Source organism: Cyprinus carpio, chromosome B1 (assembly GCF_018340385.1).
Source record: "Cyprinus carpio isolate SPL01 chromosome B1, ASM1834038v1, whole genome shotgun sequence".
NCBI lineage: Eukaryota > Metazoa > Chordata > Actinopteri > Cypriniformes > Cyprinidae > Cyprinus > Cyprinus carpio.
The window spans coordinates 1635001-1651578 of record NC_056597.1 but is presented as its reverse complement, the minus strand read 5'-3'; the positions used below and the strand labels follow the sequence as shown (position 1 = coordinate 1651578).

Sequence of the window (16578 nt, the reverse complement as noted above, 5' to 3'; positions counted from 1 at the left end):
ATTAGTCAACTACAAAAATCTCTAATCTCTGCTCCAATAATTACCCTTATAATAAAACAGTAGAAGTCTCTGGTATGTCCCCATTTAGACATATCTGAATAAGTGTGTGTGTGTGTGTGTGTGTGTGTGTGTGTGTGTGTGTGTGTGTGTGTGTGTGTGTGTGTGTGTGTGTGCTTGTATAGAGCGTGAGTGATGTATTGCAGGAAAGGTTTGCAGTGGAGATGAAATGTAATACAGCTCTCAGACTGGCTGCTCTACATGTACAGGAAAAACTAGCCAGCAGTGGACAATCCCTTAAAACACCACTGAAGGCCATCATGTGAGTACACACACACTAACACTATGTTAAACGTATCCATAAGAAAGTTGTTGTTCCCCTTAGTAAGTACACTACTATTCAAAAATTTTAGGTCTTTTTTTAAAAGAATTTAATACGTATTCATTTATACTTATTAATTAATACTTACTTAAGTATATATGTGACCCTGGACCACAAACCGTGTCGTAAGTGTCCATTTTTGAAAAACTTTTTTTTTTCAGTTTTGAATAAATAAGCTTTCCATTCATGTATTTTTTGTTAGGACAACAGGACAATATTTGGCTGAGATACAACTATATGAAAATCTGGAATATGAGGGTGGAAAAAACATCTAAATACTGAGAAAATTGCCTTTAAAGAAGTCCATAGCAATGCATATTACCTATTAAAAATTAAGTTTTGATATATTTACAGTAGGAAATGTACAAAATATCTTCATGGAACATGGTATTTACTTAATATCTTAATGATTTTTGGCATAAAAGAAAAATTTATAATTTTGACCCATACAATGTATTTTTGGCTATTGCTACAAATATACCCGTGCGACTTAAGACTGGTTTTGTGGTCCAGGGTCACATATTAATATTTGATGAAAATGTATGTGTGTGTAATACTATTCTACACTGTCTGTACTATTTCTGTCTGAAGGAAGGAGTGGGGTATTGAAAGCTTTGTATCCCACACCTTACTGCGAAACATGAGAGAAAAGGACTTGAAGAAAGCCATCAGTTACCACATGAAAAAGATTTTGTCTCAGGAGCCCAAGCAAAAGGTTTGTGCATGTGTACATGTGTGTTTCTGTTTTTTCCTGGGCATTGTGTGGAAGAATGTATATCATTTAAATTATATACAGTAAAACTCTAAAATTAAAAACCTGTAAAAAGTACCAATATGATTTTAAATTGTATGTTGATACATGCCATGTTACTGAATGCTACTAAATTTGGAAACAGTACCTTGGGTTTTTACTTTGAAAGAATATCATGGTTTGTGTGAAAAACACCAAAGTTTTAGACTGATTCTCTTGGTATTCTTTGTTAGTGAAGTACAGTATGATGTGTATTCACATTATTTTCAATATGTGGGATGATTTCAAAGGTGATCTCAGTGGATCAAGCTAGACTGAACTACTTGAATGAGATGTCTGAACTCAAGTCCTATGGAGGAAAGGCTTTAAGTGCCACTATGATGGTGAGAGATGCATTCTGAGTCTTAATAGCCACTTTCAGACATGAAATCCATTAAACTGTAGTAAAATTTTGTCGGTAAATGTAGCCTACCTGCATTTACACATGCAATGGCTTTACATCTTTCATCCAGATCACACACTCACACATCAGCAACAAAATGGCATTTAAAATGTCAGAAAATCAGAGAAACCTAACCTGAACAAAATACATAAATACATACTGTACGTACATACATAACTCACTGACCACAAATTATTCGAATGGTATACTTTGTATGTTTTAGTGACTGTACATGTGAGAAAATATCTAAAGCATAACATTAAACAAATATGTATGTTTGCAAGGCATAACAATGCAAGTAAAGGATCACTAAATGTTGAGACTTTTCATTTTATTGAGGGACATTCATACATGTCTAGGTAAAGCAAGGAATGGAAGATGTACTGTACTGAAAATCCTTTTGGTTTATCCCCATCCTTCCATTTTCCCTGCTGTCCATTCTTCCCCATATCACAGTCTTTGCGTATCACATACCCTTCTTTCACTCTCTCTGTCTCACTCTCTGTCTATTTACTAGCTGCAGGACAGAGAGTCAACAGTGAGTTTGTTGGTGGGAGCTCAGTATGGGGTCAGTCAGGTGATCAACCACAAGCTGAGCATCATGACCACACTAACTGAATTCAGCTGCATTACCAGAGTGGAACTGTTACCTGAGTCTGACAGAGTTAGTCTGGTCAAGATCTACCTGCAGCATATAAAGGTATATAATATACAGTACATGCTTGTACTTGCATCTACATATATGTACACTCAGTATAATCCTTTCTTTGTTCTCTCTGCTCTGCTTTATTTCACACTTTTCCTATCAGCCAATTACCATGCTTATGGAGTCAGTGGCAGCTAAAGATTTATCGTGTCTAGTTGCTGGATACTGCAAACTGCTTGTGGACCCCCAAGTCTGTGTGTTCCCCTGGTCTACTAATACAAAGAGCCACCGCATATCAGCAGAGGAGGGTATGCAACCCATTTGTCTGTTTAACTGAATTCTTTGGTCTGGCAAAGTTGAAAAATATCCATGTGAGCTTTGATGAATTTTAAACATTTTGAAAACTCTTAGAAAACCTCAGAAAACGTTGTTGCTCTGATTTGAGAAAAAAAAAAAGCTTCATGCTTCAAGCAAAATCTAAGCACTCCACTTCCACTCTACACTGCTTACATACTTGGGTTGTAAAAATTTTCTAAAAATAGCAAAATAACAACAAAAAAAACTGTTTGCATTTATAGCCTATAAAATCACAAGGTACAGTATATATGACATTTATGTGAATACTATGAAAAAAACAATGTGACAAAAACAATAGGAACTAATTGTGAGTAGCGAGTATGTAGCCAATCTAAATTGTGAAAAATGTGACAATTTTCACAGTGTGATTTTATCTGTGCTTCTGCCATTGTGTATAGGTTATGTGTCACACTGTGGCAGTGACTCTGACGGCTCAGACACAGACGTGGATGCTCTCCTTGCTCATGTTGCTAGCACTGCCAAAAGCAACAACACAGCAGTTAAACCCAGGGATAAGCTACCAGAAGAAACCGAAAAAGCACAAAGTTACATGGAAAAAGATGAAGAGGTGGAGAAGGAAGGAAGCAAAGAAGAGGAGGTGGTTGAGAAGAAGGAAAGGGAGGAGGACAAAGAAACCATCCATGAATCTATACATGGTTATAATGGAAAAACAGTAGAAATAGACAACGAGAGAGTGGGCACAGAAAAAGAAAACAAAGAGCAAGAGAAAAAGCCTCAACAACCTCAGTGTGTCATCATTGTCGATGACCCATCATCTGAAGCATCTGATTCATACCAAACTGAGTCACATTTCATGACCAGCATGTCCAGTGACTCTATAGATGCCCTAGAGGACGACGACCTCATGACCTACTTTTCTACCAGACGCCCATGCCATTTGCCAGTGAAAGAGTCTTACTGCTGTGAAGATCGCTTTTCACCATCATTGTCTCCACAGCAACTGCACAGCAAAGATTCTCCTTCCCAAAGTGACCTGTGCTCCTCTGATTCCCACTGTGAGCCTGATATTGACCAATTCTTTTGCTTTCCTGCACTCTCAAATATTGCTGAATGTCTACCTAGTCCCCCTGCAGCCAGTGAAGAGGAGGATTGTGAGGAATTAGGAACAGAGAATGAAAAACATGAAAAGAGGTCACCTGCAAAATGTCCTGGGAGCAGCCTACCTCCTTCTGGAGACTACGTGTTCACATTTGAACAAGGAGACACCAGACATTATTACAATATATGCTCCAATGTTACCCCTGACAGTGCCCGGAGCCTTCCAAGACCTCTCTCTCCTCCAGGTCCTGTGGAAACACAACCAGATCAGGAAAGAGAGGAAGTGAATCAGACAGAAACAGTGCCAATCTTTCAACCCCCACCAGGGTTTGGAGATAGCAGTTCAGATGACGAGTTCTTTGATGCACAGGAAAGATTCACATCTCCTGAAGAACCCTGCTCAACTGCCATGACAAGAGGTATGACATAGGGGAGAATAACCATGAAATGTTCTCAAAATATTTCTATGACATGTTGTAGAAGTTAAAGAAGTCAGTGAAAATTAGTTATCTCTACCCATCACTAAAATATAGTGTGTAGTTTTGCTAACAAATACTTACCATATGTATTTGCTGATATTTCTCTTTATAGAGTCAAGCACCATATTACAGACACTAAGCCTGAGGGGGACTGACATCTGTGCAAGTGAACAAGAGGCAGTGGATCTAGAGAGGAAAGAAAAGGAAGAAGGAAAAATGGTTACTCAAGTTGAATCATCATATTTCAACAAAAGATCCAAAAAGCGTCGCTCATTCATGGAAACAAACTACACATCCCTGGTATCATTCCCAGAACAGGATAATTTAGGTAACAGCTATGGAAATAGCATCCCAAGCTATGGATCTATATCATTCAACCAAGGTGCTGCCCGAATGGCATGTTTTGATGGTGGATGCTCAGATCAAGGTCCATGTCCTACAGTCTTATCCCTAACCCATTCTGAAGGAGAACCAGCGCAAATGGAATCCAAACCCATCAACCCATCCAAAGTCAATGGATCAGGACCACATAATCCTACTAATACAAACTCAAACAAAGCATATCAGCGGAAACAGCAACTTATAGAGATGGAACCAGATTCCATGGAGTTCAAATCAGTCACTGAACTAATGTCTACTGTATCACCAACAATAGTAGCAGTACGCTCCCATATGGACCTACTGGATGAAGGAAACCCCAGTAACCATAGAGATGATCAAGAGGAAGGTGCAGTGGGAGGTCTAGTTGAGAGACTGTTTGGAGGTCACTTGTTCTTTGATATGTCTAGAGGACAGTGTGATAGCAGTGTTTTATTTGATCAAAGAGATGATCAGGTAACCAAACAAATGGAAGATTTTTTCCAAGGCAGTTCAGTGACTCAAAAGAGCAGCTCACTACCAAGACTAGGCCAGATATCCCCATCAAGTTTACCCTACTTTCATGTCCCAAGCATATCTTACACTACAAGCCCTGATATAGACAGAGATGACAATACTGTACATCTACAATTTGGAATGGGAAAGCACTCGGTGGAGCCATTAGAGAGAACCAGAAGTCAAAGCATGTCTGCATCTTTTGGTAACGGCGCACCACATTGCTCATCAAGGCACTTATTTTCCCAGCGAGTCATAGGACCAGAATCTGATGAAACTGATGATACTTGTGGTCCTTCACTCCAATCTTCTAGCGTACCATCTTATGAACCAACCCAAAGATTCCTTCTTACACCCTGTTCATCCGGCATCCTTGGGCGACTCTCTGCCTCAACATTGCGGGGAAAGATCCAGAACCTTCCCCTCTACTTATCACGTTCCCAGGAAATGTTAAATGCCAGTTCTAATGGCAGTGGCAGTGTTGAGCCTGTAAGAAGACTTTCAGAAACACAACTACAAACAAATGAAGTTGAAGTAGCAGAAGAGGCAACTGAGGATGTAACACTGAATGAAGGTTCTCCTGAGGTAACAGAGGTAAAAGTGGTTACCATAGTATCTGAAGAGGTCACTGAGGTCATTGAGGAGTTAAGAAAGGTCAGCCACACTAGTGCTAAAGTATGTGGGCAGCAGAAAACCAAAACTGACCCTAAAGAGTTTTCTGTAAAAGCCATATCCCCGTTGTGCTCCAAAGCAGGCAACTCTCTCCAAGTCAGCCCATCATCTGTAGTGGTTACTACACAGAACCTAAACGGACCCTGGGGGGTGGTAACGTCCAGTGGGTTACAAGGATGTAGCCACCCTCCTTCAAGCACAACTCCCCATAACTTCACCTCTAGTTGTGGGGTTTTTGCAAACTGCAAGTCCGAACCTACCATAACCCAACCACAATCCTTGCCTAGACCAAATCTACATGAGAAACCAGACCTTAGCTGCAGCTCGGTACTTGCTATGGGGTGTGACACTGTAATGGAGGGTGCTCAAACACCTTTAGAGGCCTGCCATACAGTATACACCAACTGTTTCAGTGGAGTTCTTGACAGCGCCAGTTTCGACGATGAACTCACCATATATGAGTTTTCCCGCAGAACGAGCCAGGGTGAAACAGGGGATGCTGTTCTGACATCTGTCCCTCCTTCCTCGCTCTCTGCATCCCCTGCATCTTTCTCTCCATCTTCTCCATTGCCCTCGTTCCCTCATCTAGTACTGCCTGCTTCTTTATCTACAGAGCTCAGTCCCCTTCTGTCTCCATTGGATGCCCCTGACTGCTTCCTTTCAGACCTTCATGAAAATACCATCACTTCACTGTTGACTCATCGATATCCCCTTCCACCAACAGGATTCCTTTCTTTGCAAAGGGATGTGGATACCCTCTTAAGTGTTCTTGCTGGCGCTATGAAGAACCAAGATGGGATCCATGAGCACCCCAGGGATAACTGTGTGGCTCACTTTTCAGAGAACAAAAGGCGATTACATGCAGAGGCTCGTGGGCTTTTAGCAGGATGCCAACACGTGGTCAGGGTTGGGCAGACGCCAGAGGAAACACTTCAGTCATTGTCTGAAAGCTTCCGCTCACTGGTACAGCTGACAAGCGTGTGCTTATGTTTCTCTAGCTGCCAGCGATGCAAGGAGCGCCATGCCCAAGCACTTACAGGACTAGCAAGTGTTGCAAAAACTTATCAGGACTTTGCTCGGGCAGCAGAGCTAGTGGGAAGTGCTACAGAAAGAAAGACTTGTCATGATCTCAGTATTAAACTCCTGGCTCGCCAATGCACTGCACTAACAACTTCAGTCTTCTGCCTCACCCAACTCTTTCGCACTCTCACTGCCCTTTGACCTTTGAACAGTTACTTTGAGGTTTTTTTTTCCTCCAAACCGCAAGAAAACAGTCAGAATAACTCAAATGTTTTTCAAATAGAACTATTGAGATCTATAACATTAACATTGATGCAGTGTCCAAAGGTAGTGGCACACTCACACACATACAGACACTGAAACGTAAAACCTGCCATTTAAATGTTTTGAATGGATTAACTTACAATGACAAGTGTGTACTGAGAACAGAATTTCTAAACAGGGTACTAAACAGCTTGTTTTACAGTATTTGTATGTTGGGTTTAAGTATTTAGTATTGAATGTAATTCTAAACCATAACTGTCTTTGTACTATGGTTGTCCATAATTTATTCTGCTTCATGAGGAAAGCATAGACAGGGATTTTGCATAATGTATTTTTCAACATTCTCTGCTCTCATTCGCTTTCTCTTGCTTGCTTTCTCACTACTGTTCTCACCAATGTTATGCACATACAGTATATTCTCTTCTCTCTGCTATACCTAGTGTCTATTAGAGAATGTTATAAAAGCTTTCTGCAGTAATCACCTGGGTTATAAATGTTTACTAAATACAAACAATATTTTACTTGAGTTGCCAGTAATGTTACTATGTGTTCCTTTAGAAGAATATACCAAAGCCTATGGATGAATGATTTTGCTGTGAATGCAGATTCATTCAAAAGACTTTATATTAACTTTTGCACATGCTTTACAGTTATAACTTCAAGAAGGGAGGTTTATTTGGATCATTAGATTATTTTTGTGGAAAATCAACTGAATCATTTTTGGTGCCATTGATTTATTTTTCACTGATATGTTTTTTCTTTTCAGTCATGCCTCCCTCCCAAGTTTTCCCAAAACAGCGCTCACATAATCTTACAATGATCAAATTATTATAGAAAATGTATGAAAAGTGACAGAAGTAGAAATTTTCAAATTTGAGTGTGACAGAATATTAAATGGCTAAATTAAATGCAAAGTAATTTCCCACCAGTACATGTGAATACCAAAAAGCTGCCATGCACTCTCTTCCTAGGCATGCTGTAAGCCATAGACATACTGTATACCTTGGAAATAATGGGCTGCATGTAAAAATGAAAGCATGATTGAAAGAATGACCAGTGAGAGAATGAATGATTATAATAATGAAAAATGGCTTTGTAATGCAGTATTCACCCCATTAAATGACATCTAAATGACTGGAGAATGTATGTTTTATTAATTAGACTTCACACTATTCTCTTCTATATAAGTACCAAAACATATTAACAGCTTTTGCATCAACTCTGCCTACCAGTCAGGAATTTTTTTTTTTTTTTTTTTTTTTCTGTTGCACTGACTATTAACTGACTATTTTTTTCTGGTAAGTCAGGTCTTTTAGAGCTCCTTGGTCACAGATTTATTTAATTTATTATTATTATTATCATCATTGTTGTTGTTTTAACAGATGAGGTTGTACATTTTTGCTATGCTTATGTTATCCCTAAAGAAACACTGGAATTTTTAAGTTAACAATGACATCAAAAAACTAAATTTTCTTCAACTAAACTTACTTTACAATTGACCCAAAAAAAAAAAAAAAAAAAAAAAAAATCCCTGTGAATTTTAATTTTAACCATCAGAGTCTGTAATACATATTAAAAGGTCAACAAAATTGAGTCATTAAGATTTTAGTCTGGAACATGTTTATTTTTTATGTTTTTCAACACTTCTGACAAAATGTCCTTAGCGCAATGTTACAATAATGTTCATTATATACATTTTTCTTATTTAATTTCTACAAAAATGTAATATATTTCAATAGATTTGTCACATTTTGTGCAGTTTTGTAAATACTGATATTAAAAAATAATATACAAAATAGGAGATTTCATGGTTTTCTCTATGCCATGTAAAATTTAGACAGTAACCTTAGATGTCTATTGTTTCCACACAAAACATAACAAACTTATCATTACATAACATACAATTCAAATTCAAAAATCAAATCAACTCAACTTAACAAAAAAAAAATTCATACAAAAAAAAAAATGAAAAATATAAATAACTGCGGTAATGACATCTAGTGTTGGTAAGGGCCCAATGTTAAAGTGCCATGAAATCAAAAACAGGCTACTGTAGAGAACAACAGTAAAAGAAAATAGTGTAATTTACAACAGACTGAATATTTGTAATTTAATATACAGTAAACCTTGAACTTGTCTCTAACGCAACAAAAAGTCTTTACTGCAACACTTAAATTTGCATCTTAATATACATGAATTAAACAGAGATATACTTTTAGTTTAAAATGTAGTTCAAAGTACAGAATTACTAAGATGTATGGTAAGAACACACAATAAACAATGACACAGAAAAGATTATATTTATTTACCTTGTATTTTTGGGATCTTGTGAGTGAGGTAGTGTGGTTGCCCAATCTGTCAGCAACTGGACTTGTTTGTCTTTGATAAAATGTCATAATAAAAGCCTTTTTTCATAATTGCGGTAAAGACTCAAAAGTGTGAGACAGGTACATTTAGTTGAAAAAATGTTAAGTAAATAATACAAAAATATTTAAGATGATGTAAATTAATTTGTATATTAAACAATTCCATTTGAAATAATGGCAAATTGTAATTTAATTAACTTATTTTAGTTGTGGGACATGAATTAAAATGGTGTTTGGACCTTTATACAGTCTATTGTTTGGACCTATAAATGTTTAATTTTATATTAAATCGCATTAATCATTAATTATATTTTTGTCAAGGTGTGTAATGACGCTGTGAATATATTTATAAAGCATCATAGATAAATTTTAAAGGGGTCATATGACGTTGCTAAAAAGAACATTATTTTGTGTATTTGGTGTAATGCAATGTGTTTATGCGGTTTAAGGTAAAAAAAAAAAACACATTATTTTCCATAAACTGTACATTATTGTTGCTCCTCTATGAAAGGAGCCTTTCTGAAACACATTGATTTTTACAAAGCTCATCGTTCTGAAAAGCGAGGTATCTGCTGATTTGCCAGCTATCCAGTGTGTTGTGATTGGTCGAATGCCTCAAGCGTGTGACACAAAAAACAAACAAAACACAAAACAAACAAGCCATTTCCCGGCCATACAACACAAAAACAATAAAACACAAAAAAGGAACAAACCATCTTTTTACTTATACTGTCTTTTTACGTGTTGCATTGGGTATCATGCCACGTAAACATTAAACCATTTGTCTGCATTTTTGATCGGAGAAACGATAAACAACAAGCGCAACTCTACACTGCTCAAAACTCGCGTTTGAATCATCAGTGGCAAATTCTTTAAATATGAAAACGTACTTACAGGCTGTGTGTCAGAAGCGCCAGACTGTCCTTGCAAAGCTGGAATTGCCCCACTTTATAGAAACAGCCTTTGTGCACTGGATCAAGAAACAGTCCTCCGTAAAATGCGCTGCACACATCTGAATATATGGGTTGAACTGTTCTGGAACAGTGTTGTAAATACAACTTAACCACTGATTTCTAGTTGTGTCCACTTTTAGAAGGCCAAACAAAGTATTTTCACTTTCACAATGAAACACAGCATCTCCACGTCATGGCAGTGGCAGCACCAATACACTACAGTGAGAATAAAAGTTATGCGGTGTTATGCAAATCTTCCCACATAGTGAAATAGACATTGTTGGGGGCGTGTTTGAACAAGGCGTTTTAGGAGGGTGTGAACGAGTCTTAACTTTTATAAAGAATATCTCTTTGGGTTTGGGACTTTAGTCTTTGCAACGTTAGGGATCTTATCTATTCACAAACAGCTTGTAACATTCCAAAGAGAAAGGAAACTTGAAATTGCATCATGACCCCTTTAAAATCTAAAATTTCACTGCTGGGACTTAAAAGTGAGCTTAGAAACACCCAAATATTCCACTGTGACAACTTACCTGATGTGTAAATCAATCTTTCTTTCTTTCTTTCTTTTTGGGTTTATATATATATATATATATATATATATATATATATATATATATATATATATATATATATATATCTATATATATATATATATATTACTAACAAAAAACAAGTGGGACAACTAGCCCCGAAAAAACAACAAGTGGGACAGCTCCGATCTTTCGAACAACCGCAAAACAACTGAAACGTAAAATCAAAGTTGCAGCTCAATCATATTTGCGTTTCTGTTTTATTCAAACCGATATCCAGTAGTAGCGCATGTTATTCTTTTAGGGTAAAAAAAAACGCCTTCCACCTAGCGCAAAAAGACTTTTACCGTAACCGGAAACAGGAACTCTTCTGACGTAGCAAGTGGGAAATTCAAATTTTTTAAACATGTTCGAATGAAAGATGCTTTGGCAGTTTTAATTTTGTATCACATTATAAACATTTGTATTCTCAAGTAACAGAGTAACGTAAACTATTGCCTCTTTTTTAACATTATAAGTTTTTGTTTTTTATTGTTTTGAGATCGTATATCGGCGTTTTAAAGTGAATCATTGGAGCACAGCTGGTGAGTTTGTTGTAAAACATGTTGGTCAAAACAATCCTTTATTATGACTGTTTTTACCAGTTCATTAATTGTGTTAGTTTGTCGTAGGTAACTTACATTTTAAAGTTTTCACCTTTGTGGAATGTGCGTAATGTAGCCGGTAACGTTAGCGTTACATTGCTCCGCGAGTATCCGAGAGAGTAACGCTTTAGGAATGTGGAGCCGTCTTTCCACAGTAGAAACCAATATAGACAATAAAAATAAAAAAGGATTCTTCTCGAAGATAGTCATCCAGCATTGATAGGGTGAAAAATTAATATAAAACCTACTCTTTGTGGTTGAATCTTCTGTTTTGTTGTTTGTTTACACCATTGTGATGATCACCATTTTCACCATGTACTTGATATTGCAGATGTGATGAGTGTCACTAAATCGGTGGCCTTATATAAACGTGTCGCTAAAAATGTGTAACTACAAGAAAATAAAATGCTGTTTTGATGCAGGTGTAAGTGTCCTCAGCATGCCTCAACTTCTCAAGCACTATGAGGTTTATGAAACCATCGGCTCAGGTAATGTCCATTGATTATGCTTTTACTGTAACGTATGTAATGCTTTAGTGATCGTGCATATGAGAAACTTTCATCAAGAGCACATCTTGTTTTATTCTGTACTAACCCATAGGTGGCTTTGCCAAAGTCAAACTTGGTATACACATACTGACGGGAGAGAAAGTGGCCATCAAAATAATGGAGAAGAAAGACTTAGGGGTAAGATCTTCTTCTTTAGGGTTATTCTACTTTTAGATGGAATACGGTGTTAGCATGCTGAAAATGAGAAGAATATGTATTTTGGAAAAGAAATGCTCTTTAAAGTGTGTGTTACCTGTTTTTAGGATGATCTGCCCCGAGTTAAATTAGAGATTGAGGCTATGAAGAACCTCAGTCATCAACACGTGTGTCGACTCTACCATGTGATTGAGACATCAAGCAAGATCTACATGGTGCTTGAGGTATGTTTTCTTGAAAATGATTCTGATACATAATGAAAATAGATTACACTTTATATCTTTATATGCATATATCGTGTCACTCTTAGTACTGTCCTGGAGGAGAACTGTTTGATTACATCATTGCTAAAGACCGGTTGTCAGAGGAAGAGACCCGAGTGTTTTTCCGTCAGATCATCTCTGCGTTGGCCTATGTTCATAGCCAAGGCTATGCCCACCGAGACCTCAAACCGGTGAGTTAGTTGAACAGAACATTGGTCTTTTAAATAGCTTAATCATATACTGAGTTCTCCCATCAAAGGAACAGATCACCCAGAAATGAAAAATGTTTTAAATTAATAGTTAGAAAATGAGCTGAAAATGTATTCACACTCAGGCCTACCATGATGTAGACGGGTTTGTTTCTTCATCTAAACGTCTTGTCTGAATCGGGAGAGAAAAATGCACAGATCAAGCACCGTTTACAAGTGAAATCAGTCCAGAACATTTCTAAACAAATATGTTGGTGGATTTTGATTGGAAAGGAAAACAGGGGATGGACTTTTTAACTGGAGGAAGGCTCTGTAAGAAAATGTAAGAAATTGGCCGAATGATATTCAGATTTGGAAAAACATGAGGATGACTAAATGATGACAATATTTTCATTAAGGAGTGAGTTAATACATTGGCAATGTTTGCTTGACACAACTGTTTCTTACTGACCTTAGGAAAACCTGTTGATCGATGAAGATCATAACCTAAAACTCATTGACTTCGGCCTTTGTGCCAAACCAAAGGTGTGTATCCATATATTATATCCATTTTCTTGCTTAAAGTCAAGTCACATTTATTTCTGTAGTGCTTTATACAATACAGATTGTTTTAAAGCTGCTTCACAGTAAACAGGAATATAACAGGGTTTATGTTGCAAAATTCATAAATTATGACAACTTAAATTTCACACAGTAGTATCATTATTCAGCTCATGTTGATTCAGTTCTGTCGCTGTTGAAAAGGTTATCAGTTGTGAAACCAATTTAATTAAACTATAAAGCAGCTCTACGGAAAACAATAGTGTTATTAATTAAATATGTCCCTTAGCATCAGTTCTTCAATACATTTTTGACTTGGTTTCGATTCAGGGTAAATGTTTTAATGGCATTTAAAAAGTTTTAAGTTTAAGTTTTATCTGTTTTAAGTGAATTTTACTTTGATTAGGGCGGTTTGGGATTTGAATTACTGACCTGTTGTGGCAGTCCAGCGTATGCAGCTCCAGAGCTCATTCAGGGCAAGGCTTACATTGGTTCTGAGGTCAGTGTGGAATATGTGTTTCGTGTCCAATGTATTTGAAAGCAATGCCAAATGAAGCATGTATATATCTTGTGATCTCATGGCACATGTGTTTCAGGCTGATGTGTGGAGTATGGGCATATTGCTTTACGCCTTACTGTGTGGTTTTCTTCCATTTGATGATGACAATTGTATGGTCCTCTACAGAAAAATCACAGTAAGTTTGTGTTAGATGTGATGTTAACATCACTGTAGCGTCGATGTAGCATCACTGTAACGTCACTGTACCATCACTGTAACATCACTGTTGCGTTGATGTAGCATCACTGTAACATTACTGTAGCGTCACTGTAGTGTCACTGTAACATAACTGTAAAGTAGCTGTAACATCACTGTAAAGTAGCTGTAGCATCACTGTAGCGTCGATGTAGTGTCACTGTAACATCACTGTACTGCGACACTGTTGTCACTAACATCACTGTAGCGTCGATGTAGCATCACTGTAACGTCACTGTACCATCACTGTAACATCACTGTAGCATCACTGTAACAACTGTAGCGTCACTGTAACGTTGCTGTAGTGTCACTGTAACGTAGCTGTAGCATCACTGAAGCGTCACTGTAGCATCACTGTAACATCACTAGTGTCACTGTAACATCATTGTAGCGTCACATAAAAGTAGTTTTGTATAGTGTGTGATCTCATATTGTGCAATATCGGCTTGTGTTTTGACAGAGAGGCAAATATAGCAACCCCCACTGGCTTTCACCTGCTAGCATTCTGCTTCTAAACCAGATGATGCAGGTACTGTGCATGGTTTATGTGTCCGTTTTATTTGTTTTGGTAAGGCAGTACAATTTAATGCAGTTTATTTTCTTCTCCTGCAGGTGGACCCAAAGAGGCGTTTGACTGTGAAACAGTTGCTTGATCACCCTTGGGTCATGAAGGGGTACAGCACACCAGTGGAGTGGCACAGTAAACATCCTGTAAAATGAGCTCTATAAACATTATAGTCAAATCATATGCCTCCAAGATTCAATTAGTCAAGTAAAGCCAATGATTTTTAATAAATCTAAATTGGTCTTTAAATTTGTTGTAATTCTTAGTATTTACTTATCCATAGAAAATTATATCTGCTTTAGTTCCTTTAATATTTTAACAGGTTCATATGACCTTAATGTGTTCAAATGAAACAGACATGGGTCAGTATGGTTATTGATCAGCAGTGTTCATTGATTCTTTATTGATGGACAATCAACTATTAAGCACAGCCAATAAATCTAGAGAATACTGTATATGAGTCATTGAGTCAATGTATGTTTGTTCTTTTTAGTTGGGTCATATAGATGAAGACTGCATCACTGAAATGGCAGTGGCTTTTAAACAGTCCAGACAACGAACAATCCAACTTGTGTCAGAGGTACTGAGTGATTCCTGTGATTTAAAATGAGTATTATATTTATTAATATTAAAATGCATAAGTATTTATTTGTTTTTGTATTAAGTGTATAGATCTAGCAAAGGCACTACTGTTCAAAAGCTCTCACAAAAGCTCTATTTATTTTGATTTTATTACAATAAAAAAATTTATATTGTAAAATATGATTACATTATTAAAATGTAATTAATTCCTGTGATGAAGTTCAATTTTTAGCAGTCATTACTCCTGGCTTCAGTGTCAGATGATCCATAAGAAATCATTCTAATTTGCTGATTTGGTGTTTAAGAAACTATTTTATGGAATAGAAGCTTAATAACCAGAGAAAGATAACAAGTTGAAAAACATCAAATTGCTATACCACGACCACTAGATGTCAGTAGATGCCAGTGCATTGGCCAAAGCTGCTTCCCTTAACTACTGAGATGTGACTTGTTCAAAATTCACTCTGTTATAAACATCAGTATTATTAATCAATCACACAGAAGTGAAATCTTTAATCTGTGTATTTTTTTTCAGTGGAAGTATGATCAAATGACTGCCACCTACCTGTTACTGCTGGCTAAAAAGCGTCAAGGCCGCCCTGTGCGTCTGAGAGCAGAATGCCCCATGATTGACCCCATGTACTCTCCTTTACAGGACATACAAGTGAGTTCAATATTCACATATTTAGGGGCATTATGAATGCACAGTGGTCAGCTCGTGATATGTTTATTATACAAATACAAAGATGGGATTACCATGGTACTTTAAAAGTCACACAGGAGTGATAGCTGTGTTTATTTATTAATATTACTATAGTCATGTTTGTGCGATATATGGAGTGGGATTTTGTGTGTCTGTCTCAGCTGAAGAAGAGTCTACGCTTCAGTGAGGATGATGATGGTGGTGTTCACCCAGTGCTGCCTGGCTCTATGGTATTCCCCCCTGATTGCTACGATGACGAGAATCCCTGGACCCCTCTCACGCCCAAGAACACACACACCACAAACACTCCACGCATGGTTAGCCTCCATGTTCTCTTTATTTGTCTGCTCTTCCCTCTTGTCCATTGCTGCTTATACAGCCAGTTTTTTTTTTATTTTTTATTTAACTTCCTTTTTTATTTCTCCACACTCTTCTTTTCTCTTACTGCTTCTTGTTTTGTTAGTTAATAATGTTACTTGTTATTTAATGTACTTTTTTATTCAAAGTGGAGAAACAGTCCTCCTGAATTAATGCAGTGTTGATAGACCTGGATCGTGTTTGGTCAGTTACCAGTAAAAAAGTTCTCAAGTTTAAAAATGTAAAGCTGGAATAATTATGATTTTTTTTAAAATGCCTTTTATGTTCACAAAGGTTTCCAAAAGTAGCATTTCACTGTCAAGTTTGTGATTCCCAGTGGCTTTACAAAATTATCCGTCATTACTAAAGGATATACTGTTTAGTTACTAACACAACTTGTTGTGAAAACTCTTGTCGTCTTCAGAAGCTCACTTCTGAAACATCGGAGAAGCGGTGGAATGAA

At 37.1% G+C, this 16578-nt stretch overlaps 2 protein-coding genes across 6 annotated transcripts in view; both read left to right on the top strand.

Annotated features, from left to right (window-relative positions):
• The window catches only part of LOC109091158 (FERM and PDZ domain-containing protein 1), a 40123-nt gene extending 32049 nt beyond the window's left edge, over window positions 1-8074 (top strand). For all 5 annotated transcript variants that reach the window (XM_042716165.1, XM_042716164.1, XM_042716162.1 and 2 more), the window contains 7 exons: window positions 183-319; window positions 971-1094; window positions 1421-1513; window positions 2090-2272; window positions 2382-2526; window positions 2974-4053; window positions 4226-8074. In XM_042716165.1, coding sequence (XP_042572099.1) covers window positions 183-319; window positions 971-1094; window positions 1421-1513; window positions 2090-2272; window positions 2382-2526; window positions 2974-4053; window positions 4226-6879 — 4416 coding nt within the window. In that variant the 3' untranslated portion in view covers window positions 6880-8074. The remainder of the gene's footprint in view (window positions 1-182; window positions 320-970; window positions 1095-1420; window positions 1514-2089; window positions 2273-2381; window positions 2527-2973; window positions 4054-4225) is intronic.
• A 3068-nt stretch (window positions 8075-11142) lies between these two features.
• LOC109095665 (maternal embryonic leucine zipper kinase) overlaps window positions 11143-16578 on the top strand; it is a 10127-nt gene continuing 4691 nt past the window's right edge. Inside the window, exons 1-14 of the mRNA XM_042716161.1 lie at window positions 11143-11378; window positions 11861-11926; window positions 12039-12124; window positions 12250-12366; window positions 12453-12596; window positions 13071-13139; window positions 13561-13653; window positions 13751-13849; window positions 14369-14437; window positions 14521-14619; window positions 14967-15053; window positions 15591-15719; window positions 15920-16075; window positions 16540-16578. The exon at window positions 16540-16578 is cut by the window's right edge and continues 232 nt beyond it. Coding sequence (XP_042572095.1) covers window positions 11878-11926; window positions 12039-12124; window positions 12250-12366; window positions 12453-12596; window positions 13071-13139; window positions 13561-13653; window positions 13751-13849; window positions 14369-14437; window positions 14521-14619; window positions 14967-15053; window positions 15591-15719; window positions 15920-16075; window positions 16540-16578 — 1236 coding nt within the window. The 5' untranslated portion in view covers window positions 11143-11378; window positions 11861-11877. The remainder of the gene's footprint in view (window positions 11379-11860; window positions 11927-12038; window positions 12125-12249; window positions 12367-12452; window positions 12597-13070; window positions 13140-13560; window positions 13654-13750; window positions 13850-14368; window positions 14438-14520; window positions 14620-14966; window positions 15054-15590; window positions 15720-15919; window positions 16076-16539) is intronic.